The sequence below is a fragment of the Tachyglossus aculeatus genome, chromosome 21 (assembly GCF_015852505.1).
Source record: "Tachyglossus aculeatus isolate mTacAcu1 chromosome 21, mTacAcu1.pri, whole genome shotgun sequence".
NCBI classification, from domain to species: domain Eukaryota; kingdom Metazoa; phylum Chordata; class Mammalia; order Monotremata; family Tachyglossidae; genus Tachyglossus; species Tachyglossus aculeatus.
In genome coordinates, this window is record NC_052086.1 from 20,013,433 (window position 1) to 20,037,438 (window position 24,006).

A 24,006-nucleotide genomic window follows, 5' to 3' on the forward strand; every position below is an offset into this window, starting at 1 on the left:
TCCCTACCTCTCCTGGTGTTTCATGAAGAAACATGGGACCGTTGGCAAATGCAGCGCAGGCAGAGAGAGGCAGAGATCATCACTTCAAGGCCCTTCAAGGCCCTACTGAGAGCTCACCTCCTCCAGGAGGTCTTCCCAGACTGAGCCCCTTCCTTCCACTCCCCCTCATCCCCCTCTCCATCCCCCCATCTTACCTCCTTCCCTTCCCCACAGCACCTGTATATCATCATCATCATCATCAATCGTATTTATTGAGCACTTACTATGTGCAGAGCACTGTACTAAGTGCTTGGGAAGTACAAATTGGCAACATATAGAGACAGTCCCTACCCAACAGTGGGCTCACAGTCTAAAAGGGGGAGACAGAGAACAAAACCAAACATACTAACAAAATAAAATAAATAGAATAGATATGTATATATGTTTGTACATATTTATTACTCTATTTATTTATTTATTTTACTTGTACATATCTATTCTATTTATTTTATTTTGTTAGTACGTTTGGTTTTGTTGTCTGTCTCCCCCTTTTAGACTGTGAGCCCACTGTTGGGTAGGGACTGTCTCTATATGTTGCCAACTTGGACTTCCCAAGCGCTTAGTACAGTGCTCTGCACACAGTAAGCGCTCAGTAAATACGATTGATGATGACGATGATCACTTACAAACTCAGCTCCCACCTGCCCTACTGGTAAGGAAGGGCAGCAAAAAGGAAAGGAAGGCAAACAAAACCACTCAGGCTGGGAATAATAATAATAATGATAGCATTTATTAAGCACTTACTATGTGCAAAGCACTGTTCTAGGCGCTGGGGAGGTTACAAGGTGATCAGGATGTCCCACGGGGGGCTCACAGTCTTAATCCCCACTCTGCAGGTGAGGGAACTGAGGCACAGAGGAGTTAAGCGACTTATCCAAAGTTGCACAGCTAAGTGAAGGACTGGGCCAGATAAACTCTGGCCCTGGGAATAGAAGGGACTAGGAAGGGAGGCAGCAGAGGGAGGAAACTTCACTCTTGGACTAATAATAATAATTATGGTATTTGTTAAGGCACTGTACTAAGTGCTAGGGTAGATACAAGCAAATCGGGATGGACACAGTCCCCATCCCACATGGGACTCACAGTCTCGATCCCCATTTTACAGACGAGGTAACTGAGGCCTAGAGAAGTGACTTGCCCAAGGTCACACAGCAGAGAAGGGGCAGAGCCGGGACTAGAACACGGCGCTTGGCACATAGTGAGCGCTTAACAAATACCATTATTATTACTATTATTGTCGGCTGTGTGACTTTGAGGACGTCACTTCACTGGGCCTCAGTGACCTCATCTAGGAAATGGGGATTAAGACTGTGAGCCCCATCCTGGGCAGCCTAATAGCTTTGTATCTCCCTGACAAGTGGCGGAGTCAGGATTAGAACCCACAATCCCGGGCTCTTTCCACTAAGCCACGCTGCTTCTCTTTAAGCGCCCCGAAATACGACTGAACGTGTCAGGCGCTGTAGTAAGGACCGGGGTAACCAAGGTAATCAGGCAGGCACGGCCCCTGCCCCACGTGGGGCTCACAGTCGTAATCCCCATTTTGCCGATGAAGTAACTGAGGCAACAGAGAAGGTGAGTGACTTGCCTGAGGTCACACAGCAGTCAAGTGTTTATTTACTTGTGTTGATGTCTCCACACCTCCCACCAAGACTGTGAGCTCCTTGTCGGCAGGAATTGTCTCTTTATTGCTGTATTGTTCTTCCCCAAGCGCTTAGTACAGTGCTCTGCACACAGTAAACACTCGATAAATATTGTACATACTTACTATTCTATTTATTTTATTTTGTTAACGTGTTTTATTTTGTTGCCTGTCTCCCCCTTCTTGACTGTGAGCCTGCTGTTGGGTAGGGACCATCTCTATATGTTGCCAATTTGGACTTCCCAAGCGCTTAGTACAGTGCTCTGCACATAGTAAGCGCTCAATAAATACGATTGAATGAATGAAGGTATTTTTTAATGGTATTTGTTAAGCGCTTACTAGTGTAAAGCACTGTTCTAAGCGCTGGGCGGGGGGTTCAAGGTGATCAGGTTGCCCCACGTGGGGCTCACAGTCTTAATCCCCATTTTGCAGATGAGGTAACTGAGGCACAGAGAAGTGAAGTGGCTTGCCCGAGGTCACACAGCTAAGTGGTGGAGTCGGGATTTGAACCCATGACCTCTGATTCCCAAGCCCGGGCTCTTTCCACTGAGCCACGCTGCTTCTCTATTTGCTAAGCGAAGGTATTTGCTAAGTGATTACTATCAGAGAAGGAGGGTGGCTTAGTGAAAGAGCCCAGGCTTGGGAGTCAGAGGTCAAGGGTTCTAATCCCAGCTTCGCCGCTTGTCAGCTGTGTGACCTTGGGCAAGTCACTTCACTTCTCTAGGCCTCAGTTCCCTCATCTGTAAAATGGGGATGTACTTACTACAGTGCCCTGCACACAGTAAGTATTCAATAATAATAATAATAATGACGACGGCATTTATTAAGCGCTTACTATGCGCAAAGCACTGTTCTAAGCGCTGGGGAGGTTACAAGGTGATCAGGTTGTCCCAATTGGGGCTCACAGTCTTAATCCCCATTTTCCAGATGAGGTAACTGAGGCCCAGAGAAGTGACTTGCCCAAAGTCACCCAGCTGACAAGTGGCGGAGCCGGGATTTGAACCCATGACCTCTGACTCCCAAGCCCGTGCTCTTTCCACTGAGCCACGATGCAAAAAATATGATTGCTCACTACAGGGCTCTGCACATAGTAAGTGCCCAATAAATATATATATTTTTAATAGCTTAAATAAAGCATTCTGAGAGCTTAAGGAAGCTGCTTCTTATATATTTTGAAGGTTGTGAATTTTGAATAACTGCTGAGGGGCTACATGGAGCTCTCCAAAGCTTGCATCTGTTCTCTGTACTCAGGGGCAAACTTAAAGGGTGAGATTAGATCTGTATGAGGATACATTTATTTATTTTACTTGTACATATCTATTCTATTTTATTTTGTTAGTATGTTTGGTTTTGTTCTCTGTCTCCCCGTTTTAGACTGTGAGCCCACTGTCGGGTAGGGACTGTCTCTATATGTTGCCAATTTGTACTTCCCAAGCTCTTAGTACAGTGCTCTGCACATAGTAAGTGCTCAATAAATACGATTGATTGATGAGGATACATTGGCTTTCAATGGGACAGAATTTAACCTTCCCTCAAGGAAAACAAAAACGCATATCTATTAGAGCCCTTAGCATGGGATTCTGAGAGTTTTCTGGCAGTTCCTCACACCTCTTGTTCTACGCACCCCATGTTCTGCATCTTTTAGACCCTTACATTTCTGCCTCCTTTGGAATCATTAAAAATGCGGATCTATTTCTTTTTCTTTAAATCATCGCTTTGGTAATGCGCTGCTAAAAAAGTAATTCAGCTCAAGGGAGACTGGAGGAAGTGTTTGGAAAAAGGAAGAGGGGCTGTAAAGGAGGGAATGCCCCATTTTTGCAAAGCAGACGGACCCACCCCTCTTTAATTTACTATTTAACCTGGGCCGCATCATTGGAAATTCACGCGGGGGAGGTGTGGGCCCCTGCCCAACAAATATGACACTTGAGCGCTTAGTACAGTGCTCTGCACACAGTAAGCGCTCAATAAATACGATTGATTGATTGAGTCGTTATCAATCTGTTATAACAAATATACCCTGTTGCAGCGTGACTTAGTGAAAAGAGCCCAGGCCCCATTTTTGCAAAGCAGACAGACCCGCCCCTCTTTAATTTACTATTTAACCTGGGCCGCATCATTGGAAATTCACGCAGGGGAGGTATGGGACCCTACCCAACAAATATGACACTTGAACGCTTAGTACAGTGCTCTGCACACAGTAAGCGCTCAATAAATATGATTGATTGATTGATTGATTGAGTCGTTATCAATCTGTTATAACAAATATACACCGTTGCAGCGTGACTTAGTGGAAAGAGCCCAGGCCCCATTTTTGCAAAGCAGACGGACCCGCCCCTCTTTAATTTACTATTTAACCTGGGCCGCATCATTGGAAATTCACGCGGGGGAGTTGTGGGACCCTGCCCAACAAATATGACACTTGAGCGCTTAGTACAGTGCTCTGCACACAGTAAGCGCTCAATAAATACGATTGATTGATTGATTGAGTCGTTACCAATCTGTTATAACAAATATACGCCATTGCAGCGTGACTTAGTGGAAAGAGCCCAGGCCTTGGAGTCAAGGGATTTAGATTCTAATCCCAGCTTGGCCACCTGTCTGCTGTGTGACCTTGGGGAGGTCACTTCACTTCTCTGGACCCCAGTTTCCTCACCTGCAAAGTGGGGATTCAATACCTGTTCTTCCTCCTATTTAGACTCTGAGTCACAAGTGGGACCCAGTTATCTCATACATACAGTGCACTGCACCCGGTAAGCGCTCAATAAATACAATTGAATGAATATTTACCCCAGCGCTTAGTACAGTGCTTGGCCCGTGGGAAGCCTTTAACTTATACCACAATTATTATTATTAAATCGGCTTCAGGAGGAAGTCAAATAACCAAACATCGGCTATCCCAACCGCCTGGCTGTCCGAATTAAGACGAACTCCCAACTACATGGGGTTAGGGATGATTAGATGAGCCCACTGTTGGGTAGGGACTGTCTCTATACGTTGCCAATTTGTACTTCCCAAGCGCTTAGTACAGTGCTCTGCACATAGTAAGCGCTCAATAAATACAATTGATGATGATGATAGATGAGGAATAATGAACTCAAATCATGGCCACAGGATGAAAAAGAACATTTAGGCCTTGCTGAGAGGCGGGATCTCCTCTCAGGATTGCACCTGGAGAGTTTCCAGTACTCTACCGGTCTCGGCTACAGGAGGGAGAGTCAAGCGGAGATATAACTATTCCATTCTTATTTTATTTTGTTGGTATGTTTGGTTCTGTTCTCTGTCTCCCCCTTTTAGACTGTGAGCCCACTGTTGGGCAGAGACTGTCTCTATGTGATGCCAATTTGTACTTCCCAAGCGCTTAGTACAGTGCTCTGCACATAGTAAGCGCTCAATAAATACGATTGATTGATTGATTGATTGATTCCCAGCTTGGGAAGTGGCTAGCGAGTGGAAAGCAATCTGCTACAAGTCACAACTCACCTGCGCTGGGCAACAGCGGCGTGGGATGGAGTTGAGGGCGGAGACTCACGTTTACTGCATGGAAGGAGGCTGTGGTAAACCAATTCCGGACTTTTACCAAGAAAACTCTATGGATCCACTAACAGAACGATGCAGATGGAGGTGGGACGTTCTGGGAAAGAAGTGTCCATGGAGTCGCTACAGATTGGAGACGACACAACAGCATAAGACAAGGCGAAGGAGGCAAGAGTGTTGCAGTTTACAAGCATGATCCTTGCTCTCATCTAATATTCTCCTCTAGACCATAAGCCCCTTGTGGGCAGGGAATGTCTACTTATTCCGTTGCATTGTAATAATAATAATAATGTTGGCATTTGTTAAGCGCTTACTCGGTGCAAAGCACTGTTCTAAGCGCTGGGGGGGGATACAAAGTGATCAGGTTGTCCCATGTGGGGCTCACAGTCTTAATCCCCATTTTACAGATAATAGTAATAATAATGTTGGTATTTGTTAAGCGCTTACTATGTGCAAAGCACTGTTCTAAGCGCTGGGGTAGGTACAAGGTAATCAGGTCGTCCCACGAGGGGCTCACAGTCTTCATCCCCATTTTACAGAAGAGGGAACTGAGGCCCAGAGAAGTGAAGTGACTTGCGCAACGTCACCCAGCTGACAAGTGGCAGAGCTGGGATTCAAACCCATGACCTCTGACTCCAAAGCCCGGGTTCTTTCCACATTGTACTCTCCCAAGCACTCAGTATAGTGCTCTGCACACGGTGAGTGCTTAATAAATCCCAACGACGTGCCCCTGAGTACAGAGACCACATGCAAGCTTTGGAGAGCTCCATGTAGCCCCTCAGCAGTTATTCCAGATTCATGACCTTCCAAATATATAAGAAGCAGCTGCCTTTAGCTCTCAGAATTAGCCGTTTGGCTCCTCTCTGTTCTGGAGCACGACTATAATAATTATGGTATTTGTGAATGGCTTACTCTGTGCCGGGCACTGTACTAGGCACTGGGATCGATAAGACAAATCAGGTTTGACACAGTCCCTGTCCCAAATGGGGCTCACGGTCTCAGTCCCCATTTTACAGATGAGGGAACTGAGGCCCAGAGAAGTGACTTGCCCAAGGTCACACAGCAGACAAGTGGCAGAGCCGGAATGAGAATTCACGACCTTCTGGTTCCCAGGCCCGCGCTGTACGTCTCTTCCTCCTGGCTACCTGGATTGACTGCTCCTCCTTCAAGCCACCCCGAGGAATTTGGGCAAAAGCGGGCAGGAAATGCAGGACTCCTCTTCGCTTTTCCATCAAATCCGTTTTATTCATTAAAAAATCCCGCCCCTCCCGCCCTCCCACCTTTCCTCCCCCGACCCCCGGTCGCGTTCTCGCCGGACGATTCCAGTGACAGAGCCAGAGAGTTTGGGTTGAAGCATTTAGTTTCGAGTTCGGACCCCAGCCAGCCCGCGGCCCGCCAGCCCCGCGTCCTCTCCCGCCGCCCGTCACAGCGGGATCATTATCCGGACCTCCTTCTCGTAAACGTCGGGGATCGGGCCGAACGGAGAGCCCACCATCCGGACCGAGTTCTTCCCGAACAGTTTGAACTCGTAGTGGATGAGCTGTTCCCAGAAGCCGCTGTTGGGCCGGATGATGGGCCGGCAGGACTTGGCCCAGGCGTGGGCGTCCAGCAGGGACATGGCGTGGTACTTCATGAGGTAGGCGATGCACAGGGCCGCGCTCCGGCTGACCCCTGCGGCGCAGTGCAGGAGCGTCCGGCCCCGCTGCACCTCCACGCTGTGGATCCGGTCGGCGATGGGGTCGAAGAAGTCGTACAAGCGGGACAGAGGGGTGTCGGCCACGGGCACCTGCACGTACTGGATGTCGTCGTAGAAGGTGTTCACCACCTCCACGGAGACGTTGATGACCGTGGTGATCTGGCTGCTGGAGAGCAGGGCCTTGTTGTTGGCCGCCACTCCATTGCTGAGGTAGAGGCTGCCCGTGATCCGGGACAGGCCGAAGACGGACGGGTGCCTCAACAGAACCGGGAGAGCGCTCAGGGGTGTATTCATTAAGGCAAACTTTATAAAACAGCAGCAACGGGGGACTGCATCTTCACGCTACTCTCGGCCTAAAGAACTGGACAGACAGACAGAGAGAGAGGAGCCGGTTAGAATACCCGGGTTTGGGCAAGAGAACTGACCACACCACCAATCATCATCGTCAACATCATCAATCGTATTTAGTGAGCGCTTACTGTGTGCAGAGCACTGTACTAAGCGCTTGGGAAGTACAAGTTGGCAACATATAGAGACGGTCCCTACCGAACAGTGGGCTCACAGTCTAAAAGGGGGAGAGAGAGAACAAAACGAAACATACTAATAAAATAAAATAGAATAGATATGTACAAGTAAAATAGAGTAACAAATATGTACGAACATATACATATATACGTGTGCAGTGGGGAAGGGAAGGAGGTAAGATGGGGGGATGGAGAGGGGGACGAGGGGGAGAGGAAGGAAGGGGCTCAGTCTGGGAAGGCCTCCTGGAGGAGGTGAGCTCTCAGCAGGGCCTTGAAGGGAGGGAGGAATCAATCAATCAATCAATCAATCATATTTACTGAGCACTTACTATGTGCAGAGCACTGTACTAAGCGCTTGGGAAGTACAAATTGGCAACATATAGAGACAGTCCCTACCCAACATTGGGCTCACAGTCTAAAAGGGGGAGACAGAGAACAAAACCAAACATACTAACAAAATATAATAAATAGAATAGATATGTACAAGTAAAATAAATAAATAAATAGAGTAATAAATATGTACAAACATATACATATATACAGGTGCTGGGGGGAAGGGAAGGAGGTAAGATGGGGGGATAGAGAGGGGGACGAGGGGGAGAGGAAGGAAGGGGCTCAGTCTGGGAAGGCCTGCTGGAGGAGGTGAGCTCTCAGCAGGGCCTTGAAGGGAGGAAGAGAGCTAGCTTGGCGGAGGGGCAGAGGGAGGCCATTCCGGGCCAATCCCAGAGCCCTGGATGCTATAAGCACCAGACAGTGTTTTAGGGATGATAAAATGACATAGTAAGGGGCCAAAATTTTGGTGTGGTATCATAATAATAATTACGGTACTTGTTAAATGCTTACTCTGCACCAGGCACTGTCCTAAGCGCTGGGGTGGATACCGGCAAATCGGGTTGGACCCAGTCCCTGTCCTAGATGGGGCTCACAGTCTCAATCCCCGTTTTACAGGTGAGGTAACCGAGGCCCAGAGAAATGAAGTGACTTGCCCAAGGTCACACAGCCGACAAGTGGCAGAGCCGGGATTAGACCCCATGGTATCCATTCATTCATTCAATCGTATTTATTGAGCGCTTACTGTGTGCAGAGCACTGTACTAAGCGCTTGGGAAGTACAAGTGGGCAACATATAGAGATGGTCCCTACCCAACATTCGTTCATTCAATCATATTTATTGAGCGCTTACTGTGTGCAGAGCACTGTACTAAGCGCTTGGGAAGGACAAGTCAGCAACATATAGAGACGGTTCCTACCCAACAACAGGCTCACAGTCTAGAAGGGGGCGGCAGACAACAAAACAAAATGTATTAACAAAATAAAATAAATAGAATATGTACAAATATTTATTGAACGGTTATTGTGGGCAGAGCACTTTACTGTTTGGGAGAGTACCGTACAACGAAGTTGGAGATATGTTCCTGGCCCACAGGGAGTTTACAGTCTAGAGGGGGAGACAGACATTACTATGAAAAAATGGGTTTGGGCGGTTAATCGGTCCGGGCTCAGCTACTCCAGACGGCCCCCACGGACAAATTGCTGTTTGTAAAATCTGAATTGGGCTATAGAAAGGGTATGCTGGCTGGGCACAGGAAGATAGGACAGTTTCATGGGTTGTGGAAAAATAATGAGCCTGCAATCAAGCAGAGAGGCAACGTACAGGACCTGAGCAGTGTGGCTTAGTGGATAGAGCATGGGCTTGAGAGTCAGAATCAATCAATCGTATTTACTGAGCGCTTACTGTGTGCAGAGCACTGTACTAAGCGCTTGGGAAGTCCAAGTTGGCAACATATAGAGACAGTCCCTACCCAACAGTGGGCTCACAGTCTAAAAGGGCCTGAGAGTCAGAAGGTCCTGAGTTCTAATCCCGGCTCCACTACATGCCAGCTGTGGGGTTCTGGGCAAGTCGCCGGTTGTTGGGTAGGGATTATGTCTATCTGTTGCCAAATTGTACTTTCCAAGCGTTTAGTCCAGTGCTCTGCACGCAATAAATACGATTGAATGAATTTAGCTTCTCTGGGCCTTAGTAACCTCATCTCTAAAATGGGGATTAAGAGTCTGAGCCCCCGTGGGGGACAGGGACTGTGTCCAACCTGATTAATGTGTATCTACCCCGGTGCTTAGAACAGTGCTTGGCACATAGAAAGTGCTTAATAAGTACCGTAAAAATAATAATAATAATAATAATGATCTGCCGCTGTGTGACCTTGGGGCTGATTGGTAAAATGTGGATTCAATACCTGTCTCCTTCCTCCTTAATAATAATAATAATAATGGTATTTGTTAAGCGCTTACTATGTGCAAAGCACTGTTCTAAGCGCTGGGGAGGTTACAAGGTGATCATGTTGTCCCACGGGGGGCTCACAGTCTTAATCCCCATTTTACAGGTGAGGGAACTGAGGCCCAGATAAGTGAAGTGACTTGCCCAAAGTCACACAGCTGCCAATTGGCAGAGCCGGGATTTGAACCCTTGACCTCTGACTCTTTCCACTCTTTCCCTCTCCATCCCCCATCTTACCTCCTTCCCTTCCCCACAGCACCTGTATATGTTTGTACATATTTATTACTCTATTTATTTAACTTGTACATATCTATTCTATTTATTTTATTTTGTTAGTATGTTTGGTTTTGTTCTCTGTCTCCCCCTTTTAGACTGTGAGCCCACTGTTGGGTAGGGACTGTCTCTATATGTTGCCAACTTGGACTTCCCAAGCGCTTAGTACAGTGCTCTGCACACAGTAAGCGCTCAATAAATACGATTGATTGATTGATTGATTGATTTCCACTGAGGCCCGCTCCTTAGATTGTGAGCCCCACGTGGGACAGGGACTGTGTGCAACCTGATGATCGCGTACCTACCCCAGTGCTTAGTATAATGCTCGGAACTTAGTAACAAATAACAAATAACCACCGTTATTATTATTATTTAATAATCTCCAGGAGTGATTTATACCCGAAATCAAGCCTCCCAGTCAGAGCCCTCTCTTCCTTTCAAACCTTCCTGCTCCTGCAGCAGGAGGAGTTATATGGGCAGCCGACGTGGAGGGAAAAACCAACCCAAATAAAAGCCAAATGAAAGCTTCTGAACCTTTTAGGAAGTGGGTGAACTTCAGGTTGTTGGGGGTTTTTTACGGAATTTGGTAGGCGGCTACTATGCACCAGGCACTGTACTAAGCACTGGGGTGTGGTATGAGCTAAACAGGTTGGATTAGGTCCCATGTAGGGCTCACAACCTTAATCCCCATTTTACAGATGAGGTAACTGAGTCGCAGAGATATTAAGTAACATGCTCAAGGTCACACAGCAAACGGGGCGGAGGCGGGATTAGACTCAATCAATCAATCGTATTTATTGAGCACTTACTGTGTGCACAGCACTGTACTAAGCGCTTGGGAAGTCCAAGTTGGCAACATATAGAGATGGTCCCTACCCAACAGTGGGTTCACAGTCTAAAAGGGGGAGACAGAGAACAAAACCAAACATACTAACAAAATAAAATAAATAGAATAGATACGTACAAGTAAAATAGAGTAAGAAATATGTACAAACATATATACAGGTATATAGAGTATACAGTATACAGACTCCAGATCCTTCTGGCCCCCAAGCCGATGCTCTATCCACTACGCCACACTGCTTCTCTGAGACAGAGGAAGAGCGACTCAGTTCTTTACTATGGGGGTTGTGTTCTTGACAAACTTTTGAGCTTCACAAAACTCACCCCATGGGCATATGCACAAATGTTCTTTCCAACATCGCATCATTGCTATTTTCAGACAGATGTGTATTGCTGGAAGAATGTTCCCCAACTCTGTCATTGCGTTTTATATTAAAAAAAAAAAAAAAGAAAGAAAGTACGGAAGAACTGACTGGCCCAGGATGAATGAGAGGGTTTTAGAAAATGTAAAAGAATCAGATGTAGGTGAGGTCATACAGTTGCATTTTCAGAACGGTCATTCTCATTTCTGAATCAAATAAGTTAAAAAATCTAAAAGAATCAGATGTAGGTGAGGTCATACAGTTGCACTTTCAGAACGGTCTTTCTCATTTTTGAATCAAATAAGTTAAAAAATCTAAAAGAATCAGATGTAGGTGAGGTCATACAGTTGCATTTTCAGAACGGTCATTCTCATTTTTGAATCAAATAAGTTAAAAAAAATCTAAAAGAATCAGATGTAGGTGAGGTCATACAGTTGCACTTTCAGAACGGTCTTTCTCATTTTTGAATCAAATAAGTTAAAAAATCTAAAAGAATCAGATGTAGGTGAGGTCATACAGTTGCATTTTCAGAACGGTCATTCTCATTTTTGAATCAAATAAGTTAAAAAATCTAAAAGAAGCAGATGTAGGTGAGGTCATACAGTTGCATTTTCAGAACGGTCATTCTCATTTCTGAATCAAATAAGTTAAAAAATCTAAAAGAATCAGATGTAGGTGAGGTCATACAGTTGCACTTTCAGAACGGTCTTTCTCATTTTTGAATCAAATAAGTTAAAAAATCTAAAAGAATCATATGTAGGTGAGGTCATACAGTTGCATTTTCAGAATGGTCATTCTCATTTTTGAATCAAATAAGTTAAAAAATCTAAAAGAATCAGATGTAGGTGAGGTCATACAGTTGCATTTTCAGAACGGTCATTCTCATTTCTGAATCAAATAAGTTAAAAAATCTAAAAGAAGCAGATGTAGGTGAGGTCATACAGTTGCATTTTCAGAACGGTCATTCTCATTTTTGAATCAAATAAGTTAAAAAATCTAAAAGAAGCAGATGTAGGTGAGGTCATACAGTTGCATTTTCAGAACGGTCATTCTCATTTTTGAATCAAATAAGTTAAAAAAAATCTAAAAATCAGATGTAGGTGCGGTCATACAGTTGCATTTTCAGAACGGTCATTCTCATTTTTGAATCAAATAAGTTAAAAAATCTAAAAGAATCAGATGTAGGTGAGGTCATACAGTTGCACTTTCAGAACGGTCATTCTCATTTTTGAATCAAATAAGTTAAAAAATCTAAAAGAATCAGATGTAGGTGAGGTCATACAGTTGCATTTTCAGAACGGTCATTCTCATTTCTGAATCAAATAAGTTAAAAAATCTAAAAGAAGCAGATGTAGGTGAGGTCATACGGTTGCATTTTCAGAACGGTCATTCTCATTTCTGAATCAAATAAGTTAAAAAATCTAAAAGAAGCAGATGTAGGTGAGGTCATACAGTTGCATTTTCAGAACGGTCATTCTCATTTTTGAATCAGATAAATTAAAAAAAAAAAGCAGAACAGAGTCTCCTAACAATTCATCACTTGTCTTCACTTCCCCTTGCTAAACAACACTCGTACTACACAAAAACCAGGAGAAACTTGAGCAATAATTAATAATAATAATGATGGTATTGTTGAGCGCTTGCTATGTGCCAAGCACTGTTCCAAGTGCTGGGGGAGGTACAAGGTCATCAGGTTGTCCCACCTGGGGCCCACAGTCTTAATCCCCATTTTCCAGATGAGGTAACTGAGGCACAGAGGAGTTAGAAGCAGCGTGGCTCAGTGGAAGGAGCCCGGGCTTTGGAGTCAGAGGTCATGGGTTCGAGTCCCGACTCCGCCAATTGTCAGCTGTGTGACTGTGGGCAAGTCACTTCGCTTCTCTGGGCCTCAGTTACCTCATCTGGAAAATGGGGATGAAGACTGGGAGCCCCCCGTGGGACAACCTGATCACCTTGGAACCTCCCCAGCGCTTAGAACAGTGCTTTGCACAGAGTAAGCGTTTAATAAATGCCACCATCATCATCATCATCAAGTGCCTTGCCCAAAGTCACACAGCTGACAAGTGGGCGGAGGGGGGATTAGAACCCACAACCTCTGACTCTCCAGCCCGGGCTCTTTCCACTAAGCCATGCTGCTGGGAGAGGAATAGAGACAGACACATCAGGAGCATTAAAACGACATAAAGGATGAGGACAAACATGCGATTCGCAAAATAAATAGAAAAGCCAAGGAAACCCAGTGTGGTTCTAACCGGAAGCCATCACACCCTTTAATTCTGGCTAATGTAGCCCGTGGGAAAATACTGGATATTTCTCATTTTAGGTTGCAGAAACACACTTGCATCGTTGTTCACAAAGCCTGAGCACCAACCTTTCTGCTCAATTGACGGTGTAGGGCTCCCCGTGGGCCTAGTCTATATGTTGCCAACTTGTACTTCCCAAGCGCTCAGTACAGTGCTCTGCACACAGTAAGCGCTCAATAAATACGACTGATGAAGTCAAAGGCCGATGACCTCCCCCTGACTGAGGGGGTAATGGGGTGCAACCGGATTGGATCCGTTCCATTGTATTTATTGAGCGCTTACTGCGCGAAGAGCACTTACTGCGTGAAGAGCACTGTACTAAGCGCCTATATTGTACCCTCCCAAGCTCTTAGTACAAATCTGCCAAACTTCAAAGCCCTACTGAGAGCTCACCTCCTCCAGGAGGCCTTCCCAGACTGAACCCCCTTTTCCTCTGCTCCCTCTGTTCTACCCCGCTCCCTGGCCCACAGCACTTTTATATATATATATGTACATATTTATTCTATTTATTTTATTAATAAAGTTTATAAATCTACAGTCCTATTTATTTACATCGATGCTGTTGATGCCTGAGCCCACTGTTGGGTAGGGACTGTCTCTAGATGTTGCCAACTTGTACTTCCCAAGCGCTTAGTACAGTGCTCTGCACACAGTAAGCGCTCAATAAATACGATTGATGATGACGATGATATATATGTTTGTACATATTTATTACTCTATTTTACTTGTACATATCTGTTCTATTTATTTTATTTTGTTAGTATGTTTGGTTTTGTTCTCTGTCTGCCGCTTCTAGACTGTGAACCTGCTGTTGGGTAGGGACCGTCTCTACACATATATATTTATATATGTTTGTACATATTTATTACTCCATTTTACTTGTACATATCTATTCTATTTATTTTATTTTGTTAATATGTTTGGTTTTGTTCTCTGTCTCCCGCTTTTAGACTGTGAGCCCGCTGTTGGGTAGGGACCGTCTCTATACGTTGCCAACTTGGACTTCCCAAGCGCTTAGTACACTGCTCTGCACACAGTAAGCGCTCAATAAATATGATTGATTGATTGATTGTGAGCCCGTTGTGGGCAGGGACTCTCTCTATTTGTTGCTGAATTGCATTTTCCAAGCGCTTAGTACAGTGCTCCGCACACAGTAAGCACTCAATACGAATGAATGAACAGTACAACGGACACATTCCCAGTCCACCACGAGTTTACAGACTGAACCGCCCATAAAAGGGGTAGAGTCCAGCGGCGCTTAGGAGTGTCCTCCACACAGTAAGCGCTCAATAAATACAATTGATGATGATGATGATAATAACGGAGCAGCATGGTGTAGTGGCTAGGACACAGGCCTAAGAGTCAGGTCATGTGTTCGAATCCCAGCTCTGCCATTGGTCTGTTGTGTGATGGTGATGGTATGTGTTAAGCGCTTACTATGCGCCAACCACTGAACTAAGCGCTGGGATAGATAGAAGACAATCAGGTTGGACATGGTCCCTGCCCTACATGGGGCTCCCAGTCTAAGCGTGGCCTCTGGCATGCCATTTCACTTCTCTGGGCCTCAGTTCCCTCATCTGTAAAATGGGGAGTGAGACTGTGAGCTCCACATGAGGCAGGAACTGTGTCCAACCGGATTTGCTTGTATCCACCCCAGCCCTTAGTACAGTGACTGGCACGTAGTAAGCGCTTAGCAAATACCATTATTATTATTTGTGCCTCATCTGTAAAATGGGGATGGAGACTGTGAGCTCCACATGAGGCAGGAACTGTGTCCAACCGGATTTGCTTGTATCCACCCCAGCGCTTAGTACAGTGGCTGGCACGTAGTAAGCACTTAGCAAATACCATTATTATTATTTGTGTCTCAGCTACCTCATCTGCAAAATGGGGATTGAGACTGTGAGCTCCACATGAGGCTTAGCAAATACCATTATTATTATTTGTGCCTCAGCTACCTCATCTGTAAAATGGGGATTGAGGCTGTGAGCGAACTCCACATGAGGCAGAAACTGTGTCCTACCGGATTTGCTTGTATCCACCCCAGCGCTTAGTACAGTGACTGGCACGTAGTAAGCGCTTAGCAAATACCATTATTATTATTTGTGCCTCCGCTACCTCATCTGTAAAATGGGGATGGAGACTATGAGCTCCACATGAGGTAGGAACTGTGTCCAACCGGATTTGCTTGTATCCACCCCAGCGCTTAGTACAGTGGCTGGCACATAGTAAGCGCTTAGCAAATACCATTATTATTATTTGTGCCTCAGCTACCTCATCTGTAAAATGGGGATTGAGGCTGTGAGCGAGCTCCACATCATCATCATCATCAATCGCATTTATTGAGCACTTACTGTGTGCAGAGCACTGTACTAGGTGCTTGGGAAGTACAAGTTGGCAACATACAGAGACAGTCCCTACCCAACAGTGGGCTCACAGTCTAAAAGGGGGAGACAGAGAACAAAACCAAACATACTAACAAAATAAAATAAATAGAATAGATATGTACAAGTAAAATAAATAAATAAATAGATAAATAAATAAATAAATAAACAAACAAACAAACAAATAAATAAATAAATAAATAGTTCCTGCCTCCACATGAGGCAGGAACTGTGTTCAACCAGATTTGCTTGTATCCACCCCGGCGCTTAGTACAGTGGCTGGCACGTAGTAAGTGCTTAGCAAATACCATTATTATTATTTGTGCCTCAGCTACCTCATCTGTAAAATGGGGATTGAGACTGTGAGCTCCACATGAGGCAGGAACTGTGTACACCCGGATTTGCTTGTATCCACCCCGGCGCTTAGTACAGTGACTGGCACGTAGTAAGCGCTTAGCAAATACCATTATTATTATTTGTGCCTCAGCTACCTCATCTGTAAAATGGGGATTGAGACTGTGAGCTCCACATGAGGCAGGAACTGTGTCCAACTGGATTTGCTTGTATCCACCCCGGCGCTTAGTACAGTGGCTGGCACGTAGTAAGCGCTTAGCAAATACCATTATTATTATTTGTGCCTCAGCTACCTCATCTGTAAAATGGGGATTGAGACTGTGCTTGCATCCACCCCAGTGCTTGGTAGAGTTCCTGACACATAGTAAGTGGTCAATAAGTATCATCACTGTTATGAACAAATATGATTGAAGGAATGAATGTTAATTGTTAATGTCAATTAATTCTATTAATTGTGATGGTTTTGAAACCTGTCCAATTGTTTTGTTTTGTTGTCTGTCTCCCCCTTCTAGACTGTGAGCCCGTTGCTGGGTAGGGACCGTCTCTATCTGGTGCTGACTTGCACTTCCCAAGTGCTTAGTACAGTGTTTTGCTCACAGTAAGCGCTCAATAAGTAAGTACAGCACCAGTATATATGTTTGTACAGATTTATTACTCTATTTATTTTACTTGTACATATTTACTATTCTATTTCTTTTGTCAATAATGTGCATCTAGCTTTACTTCTATTTATTGTGATGACTTGACACCTGTCCACATGTTTTGTTTTGTTGTCTGTCTCCCCCTTCTAGACTGGGAGCCCGTTGTTGGGTAGGGACCGTCTCGATATGCTGCCAACTTGTACTTCCCAAGCACTTAGTCCAATGCTCTGCACACAGTAAGCGCTCAATAAACACAATTGAATGAATGAATGAATGTTGGGTAAGGACCGTCTATGTTGCCAACTTGTACTTTCCAAGCGCTTAGTCCAGTGCTCTGCACACAGTAAGCGCTCAATAAATACGAATGAATGAATAAATGTATGTTTGCACGTATTTATTACTCTATTTATTTTACTTGTACATACTTATTCTATCTATTTAAATTTGTTAATTTGTTTTGTTAATAATAATAATAATGGCATTTGTTAAGCGCTTACTATGTGCAGAGCACTGTTCTAAGCGCTGTGGTCTGTCTCCCCCTTCTAGACTGTGAGCCCGCTGTTGGGTAGGGACCGTCTCTCCATGTTGCCAACTTGTACTTCCCAAGCGCTTAGTCCAGTGCTCTGCACACAGTAAGTGCTCAGTAAATACAATTGAATGAATGAATGTTGGGTAGGGACTGTCTCTCTATGTTGCCAACTTGTACTTCCCAAGTGCTTAGTACAGTGCTCTGCACACAGTAAGCGCTCCATAAACACGATTGAATGAATGAATGTTGGGTAGGGACCGTCTCTCTATGATGCCAACTTGTACTTCCCAAGGGCTTAGTCCAGTGCTCTGCACACAGTAAGCGCTCAATAAACACAATTGAATGAATGAATGAATGAATGAATGTTAGGTAGGGACCGTCTCTCTATGTTACCAACTTGTACTTCCCAAGTGCTTAGTACAGTGCTCTGCACACAGTAAGTGCTCAATAAATACGAATGAATGAATGAATCAATCCCCCCTGCCTTACCTCTTTCCCCTCCCCACAGCACCTGTATATATGTTTGTACGTATTTATTACTCTATTATTTACTTGTACATATTCTATTTTATTTTGGTTTATATGTTTTGTTTTGTTGTCTGTCTCCCCCCTTCTAGACTGTGAGCCCGCTGTTGGGTAGGGACCATCTCTCTGTTTCCAACTTGTACTTCCCAAGCGCTTAGCACAGTGCTCTACACACAGTAAGTGCCCAATAAATACGATTGAATGAATGAATGAATGTTGGGTAGGGACCGTCTATGTTGCCAACTTGTACTTCTCAAGCGCTTAGTACAGTGCTCTGCACACAAGAAGCGCTCCATAAATACAATTAAATGAATGAATGTTGGGTAGAGACCGTCTCTCTATGATGCCAACTTGGACTTCCCAAGCGCTTATTTTGTTAGTATGTTTGGTTTTGTTCTCTGTCTCTGTCTCCCCCCTTTTAGACTGTGAGCCCACTGTTGGGTAGGGACTGTCTCTATACGTTGCCAATTTGTGCTTCCCAAGCGCTTAGTACAGTGCTCTGCACATAGTAAGCGCTCAATAAATACGATTGATTGATTGATTAGTCCAGTGCTCTGCACACAGTAAGCGCTCAATAAATGCGACTGAATGAACGACTCCCCCCCCGCCTCACCTCCTTGCCCTCCCCACAGCACCTGCATATATGTTTGTACGAATTTATTACTCTATTATTTACTTGTACATATTCTACTTTACTTTGTTTATGTTTTGTTTTGTTGTCTGCCTCCCCCTTCTCGACTGTGAGCCCGCTGTTGGGTAGGGACCGTCTCTCTATGTTGCCAACTTGGACTCCCCAAGCGCCGAGCCCAGTGCTCCGCACACAGTGAGCGCTCAATACATACGACTGAAGGAATGAAAGGGGCGGAGGCGGGATTGGAACCCAAGGCCTCTGACTCCAACGCCCGGGCTCTTTCCACTGCTTTCCATAGTACGCGCTTAATAAATGCCATCATTATTATTACTACTATTATTATAATCACATCGGATTCAGTCCCTGTCCTGCAAGGGGCCGATTTGTACTTCCCAAGCGCTCAGTACCGTGCTCCTTCCCTTCCCCACAGCACCTGTATATATGCATATATGTTGGTACATATTTATTACTCTATTCATTTATTTATTTTACTTGTACATATCTATTCTATTTTATTTTGTAGTATGTTTGGTTTTGTCTCCCCCTTCTAGACTGTGAGCCCACTGTTGGGTAGGGACTGTCTCTATATGTTGCCAATTTGTACTTCCCAAGCGCTTAGTACAGTGCTGTGCACATAGTAAGCGCTCAATAGATACGATTGATGATGATGATGATGAGCCACGCTGCTGGGAGTCGGATGCTCGGGGCAAAGGGAAAATCCGATGAAACGGAGGCCCCTCCTCCCGCCCCTGCCCCGGCTCACCACCTTTCCTCCGCCGGCTCGGTGGGTGCGGGAGGCCCCCCGCTCTGCCCAGCGCCGGATGCCGAGCGACCCCCGACCGTTTCCCGGGCAACGCGCCGCTCGCGCGCATCCCTCCCTCGGCATCCGCCGACGGACAATCCGACTCGCCGCCCGCCCGCCGACGTCACGCGCACCGCCCCCCGCCCGTCTCCTAGGCAACGCGCCGCGCGCGCCCCTCCCTCGGCGTCCGCCGACGGACAATCCGACTCACCCCCCGCCCGCATGACGTCACGCGCACCGCCCCCCGCCCGTCTCCTAGGCAACGCGCCGCGCGCGCCCCTCCTTCGGCGTCCGCCGGCGGCCAATCCGACTCGCCGCCCGCCCGCCGACGTCACGCGCACCGCCCCCCGCCCGTCTCCTAGGCAACGCGCCGCGCGCGCCCCTCCTTCGGCGTCCGCCGGCGGCCAATCCGACTCGCCGCCCGCCCGCCTGACGTCACGCGTCCCGCCCCCCGCCCGTCTCCTAGGCAAGGCGCCGCGCTCGGCCCCCCTCCCCCACACGGCGTCCGCCCGCCTGACGTCACGCGCACCGCCCCCTGCCCGTCTCCTAGGCAACGCGCCGCGCGCTCGCCCCTTTCATTCATTCATTCATTCATTCACTCGTATTTATTGAGGGCTTACTGTGTGCAGAGCACTGGACTAAGCGCTTGGGAAGGACAAGTTGGTAACATATAGAGGCGGTCCCTGACCCAACAGCGGGTTCCACAGAGTCCGCCCAGGGACAAACCCGCTCCGCGCCCGTCTCCTAGGCAACGCGCCGCGCGCGCCCCTTTCATTCATTCATTCACTCGTATTTATTGAGCGCTTACTGTGTGCAGAGCACTGGACTAAGCGCTTGGGAAGGACAAGTTGGTAACATATAGAGGCGGTCCCTGACCCAATAGCGGGTTCCACGGCGTCCGCCGACGGACAATCCCGCCCCCCGCCCGTCTCCCGGGCAACGCGCCGCGCTTGCCCCTTTCATTCATTCATTCAATCGTCTTTACTGAGCGCTTACTGGGTGCAGAGCACTGTACTAAGCGCTTGGGAAGTACATGATGGTAGCATATAGGGACGGTCCCTGACCCAATAGCGGGTTCCACGGGGTCCGCCGAGGGACAATCCCGCTCGGAGCCCGCCAGCCTGACGTCACGCGCACCGCCCCCAGCCAGTCTCCTAGGCAACGCGCCGCGAGCGCCCGCCCCCCCCCCACGGCGTCCGCCGACGAACCCCGCTCACCGCCCGCCAGCCTGACGTCACGCGCACCGTCCCCGCCCGTCGCCTAGGCAACGCGCCGCGCGCGACCCCCCCACGGCGTCCGCCGACGGACAATCCCGCCCCCCTCCCGTCTCCTAGGCAACGCGCCGCGCGCATCCCTCCCTCGGCATCCGCCGACGGACAATCCGACTCGCCGCCCGCCCGCCCGACGTCACGCGCACCGCCCCCCGCCCGTCTCCTAGGCAACGCGCCGCGCGCGCGCGCCCCTTCCATTCATTCATTCATTCATTCACTCGTATTTATTGAGGGCTTACTGTGTGCAGAGCACTGGACTAAGCGCTTGGGAAGGACAAGTTGGTAACATATAGAGGCGGTCCCTGACCCAATAGCGGGTTTCACGGGGTCCGCCGAGGGACAATACCGCTCGGCGCCCGCCCGCCTGACGTCACGCGCCCCGCCCCCCGCCCGTCTCCTAGGCAACGCGCCGCGCGCGCCCCTTTCATTCATTCATTCTAGCGTACTTACTGAGCGCTTACTGTGTGCAGAGCACTGGACTAAGCGCTTGGGAAGTACAAGTTGGTAACATATAGAGGCGGTCCCTACCCAACAGCGTGTTCCACGGGGTCCGCCGAGGGACAATCCCGCAAGGCACCCGCCAGCCTGACGTCACGCGCCCGGCCCCCAGCCAGTCTCCTAGGCAACGCGCCAGGCGCGCCCCCGGCCCCCACGGCGTCCGCCGACGGACAATCCCGCTCGGCGCCCGCCCGCCTGACGTCACGCGCCCCGCCCGTCTCCTAGGCAACGCGCCGCGCGCGCCCCTTCCTCCTCATCATCAATCGTATTGATTGAGCGCTTACTATGTGCAGAGCACTGTACTAAGCGCTTGGGAAGTCCAAGTTGGCAACATATAGAGACAGTCCCTACCCAACAGTGGGCTCACAGTCTAAAAGGGGGAGACAGAGAACAAAACCAAACATACTAAAAAAATGAAAGAAATAGAATAGATATGTACAAATAAAATAAATAAATAAATAGAGTAATAAGTATGTACAAACATATGCCCCTTTCATTCATTCATTCACTCGTGTTTATTGAGCGCTTACTGTGTGCAGAGCACTGTACTAAGCGCTTGGGAAGTACAAGTTGGTAACACATAGAGGCGGTCCCTGACCCAATAGCGGGTTCCACGGGGTCCGCCGAGGGACAATCCCGGTCGGCGCCCGCCAGCCTGACGTCACGCGGACCGCCCCCCGCCCGTTTCCCGGGCAACGCGCCGCGCGCGCCCCTTTCATTCGTTCATTCAATCGTATTTATTGAGCGCTTACTGTGTGCAGAGCACTGGACTAAGCGCTTGGGAAGTACAAGTTGGTAACATATAGAGGCGGTCCCTACCCCAATAGCGGGTTCCACGGGGTCCGCCGAGGGACAATCCCGCTCGGAGCCCGCCAGCCTGACGTCACGCGCCCCGCCCCCAGCCAGTCTCCTAGGCAACGCGCCGCGGGCGCCCCCTCCCCGCTCGGCACCCGCCAGCCTGACGTCACGCGCACCAACCCTCGTCCGTTTCCCGGGCAACGCGCCGCGCGCGCCCCTCCCACGGCGTCCGCCGACGGACAAACCGACTCCCCTCCCGCCATCGGGACGTTGCGCGCCCCACCCGTCTCCCGGGCAACGCGCCGCCTGTGTTCCCCCCCCGCGGACAACCCCGCCCTCCGCCCGCTATCGTGACGTCACGCGCCTCCCCTATGCCCGTCTCCCGGGCAACGCGCCGCGCGCGCCCCTTTCATTCATTCATTCAATCGTATTTATTGAGCGCTTACTGTGTGCAGAGAACTGTACTAAGCGCTTGGGAAGTACAAGTCGGTAACATATAGAGACGGTCACTGACCTAATAGGGGGTTCCACGGCGTCTGCCGAGGGACAATCCCGCTCGGCGCCCGCCAGCCTGACGTCACGCTAGAAGGATAGAGCCAATCCGTCAACGCCACAATCCCGGATACAGTTTATAAGCAACTCCCACTGAGTGCTCAGGTTTCTCGCCTCCCCTAAAGAACGGAGTCTGTTGCGTGCGTTACACCCAAAAGACCTAAATTCACTCTGTCAGGGAAATTGGACCGAAAAATAAAAGCTTGCTTGGGAAAACGATCCTCTGAGTAATTCTTTCCTCCCCCACGTGACTCCGGTGTTTTTGGCGGGCATCAATCGGGACGTTGCGCGCTCCGCCCGTTTCCCGGGCAACGCGCCGCGCGCGCTCCTCCCACGGCGTCCGCCCATCCCCGTCTCCCGGGCAACGCCCCGCGCTAGCCCCTTTCATTCAATCGTATTTACTGAGCGCTTACTGTGTGCAGAGCACTGTACTAAGCGCTTGGGAAGTACAAGTTAGTAACATAGAGACGGTCCCTACCCAATAGCGGGTTCCACGGCGTCCGCCGAGGGACAATCCCGCTCTCAGCCCCGCCCGTCTCCCGGGCAACGTGGTCATCATCATCATCATCATCATCAATCGTATTTATTGAGCGCCTACTATGTGCAGAGCACTGTACTAGGCGCTTGGGAAGTACAAATTGGCAACATATAGAGACAGTCCCTACCCAACAGTGGGCTCACAGTCTAATAGGGGGAAACGTGGTGCGCGCGTCCACCGAGGGAAAATCCGGCTCCCCGCCCACCCCCGTCTCCCGCGCATAACAATAATAATGATGGCATTTGCTAAGCGTTTACTGTGTGCAAAGCACTGTTCTAAACGCTGGGGGGGAATACAAGGTGAGAAGCATTGTGGCTCAGCGGAAAGAGCCTGGGCTTTGGAGTCAGAGGTCATGGGTTCGAATCCCGGCTCCGCCACATGTCTTCTGTGTGACCTTGGGCAAGTCACTTCACTTCTCTGGGCCTCAGTTCCCTCATCTGTAAAATGGGGACTAAGACTGTGAGCCCCACGTGGGGCAACCTGATCACCTTGTCTCCTCCCCAGCGCTTAGAACAGTGCTTTGCACATAGTAAGCGCTTAACAAATGCCATTATTATAAGGTGATCGGGTTGTCCCACGTGGGGCTCACAGTCGTCATCCCCCTTTTCCAGACGAGGGAACTGAGGCTCCGAGAAGTGAAGTGACTTGCCCAAGGTCACACAGCAGACATGGGGCGGAGCCGGGACTCGAACCCATGACGTCTGACTCCAAAGCCCGGGCTTTTTCCACTGAGCCACGCTGCTTCTCCATCCCGCTCCGCCCGTCTCCCGGGCAACGCGCCGCGCGCGCCGCCGCTCGGCGTCCGCCAGGGGACCAGCCGGCTCCCCGCCCACCATCGTGACGTCACCCTCCCCGCCCACCCCCGTCTCCCGGGCAACGCGCCGCGCGCCCCGCCCACAGGGTCCGCCGAGGACCAATCCCGCTCCGCGCCCCGCCCGTCTCCCGGGCAACGCTCCCGTCCGTCTCCCGGGCAACGCTCCCGGCCGTCTCCCGGGCAAC

At 48.6% G+C, this 24,006-nt stretch overlaps 1 protein-coding gene across 3 annotated transcripts; it reads right to left on the reverse strand.

Moving 5' to 3' along the window:
• Positions 1-6,493: 6,493 nt before the first annotated feature.
• On the reverse strand, positions 6,494-21,196 carry DUSP18 (dual specificity phosphatase 18). Of its 3 annotated transcripts, none has more exons than XM_038763530.1 (2): positions 21,150-21,196; positions 6,494-7,269 (listed from the first exon to the last, which is right to left on the reverse strand). In XM_038763530.1, the coding sequence occupies exon 2, from the start codon at positions 7,200-7,202 to the stop codon at positions 6,636-6,638; it is 567 nt and encodes a 188-aa protein (XP_038619458.1). In that variant the 5' UTR covers positions 7,203-7,269; positions 21,150-21,196; the 3' UTR covers positions 6,494-6,635. The 3 variants fall into 3 exon arrangements, with proteins under 3 accessions (XP_038619458.1, XP_038619456.1, XP_038619457.1); XM_038763528.1 differs by lacking the exon at positions 21,150-21,196 and adding an exon at positions 19,315-19,420; XM_038763529.1 differs by lacking the exon at positions 21,150-21,196 and adding an exon at positions 19,312-19,414.
• Positions 21,197-24,006: the final 2,810 nt, after the last annotated feature.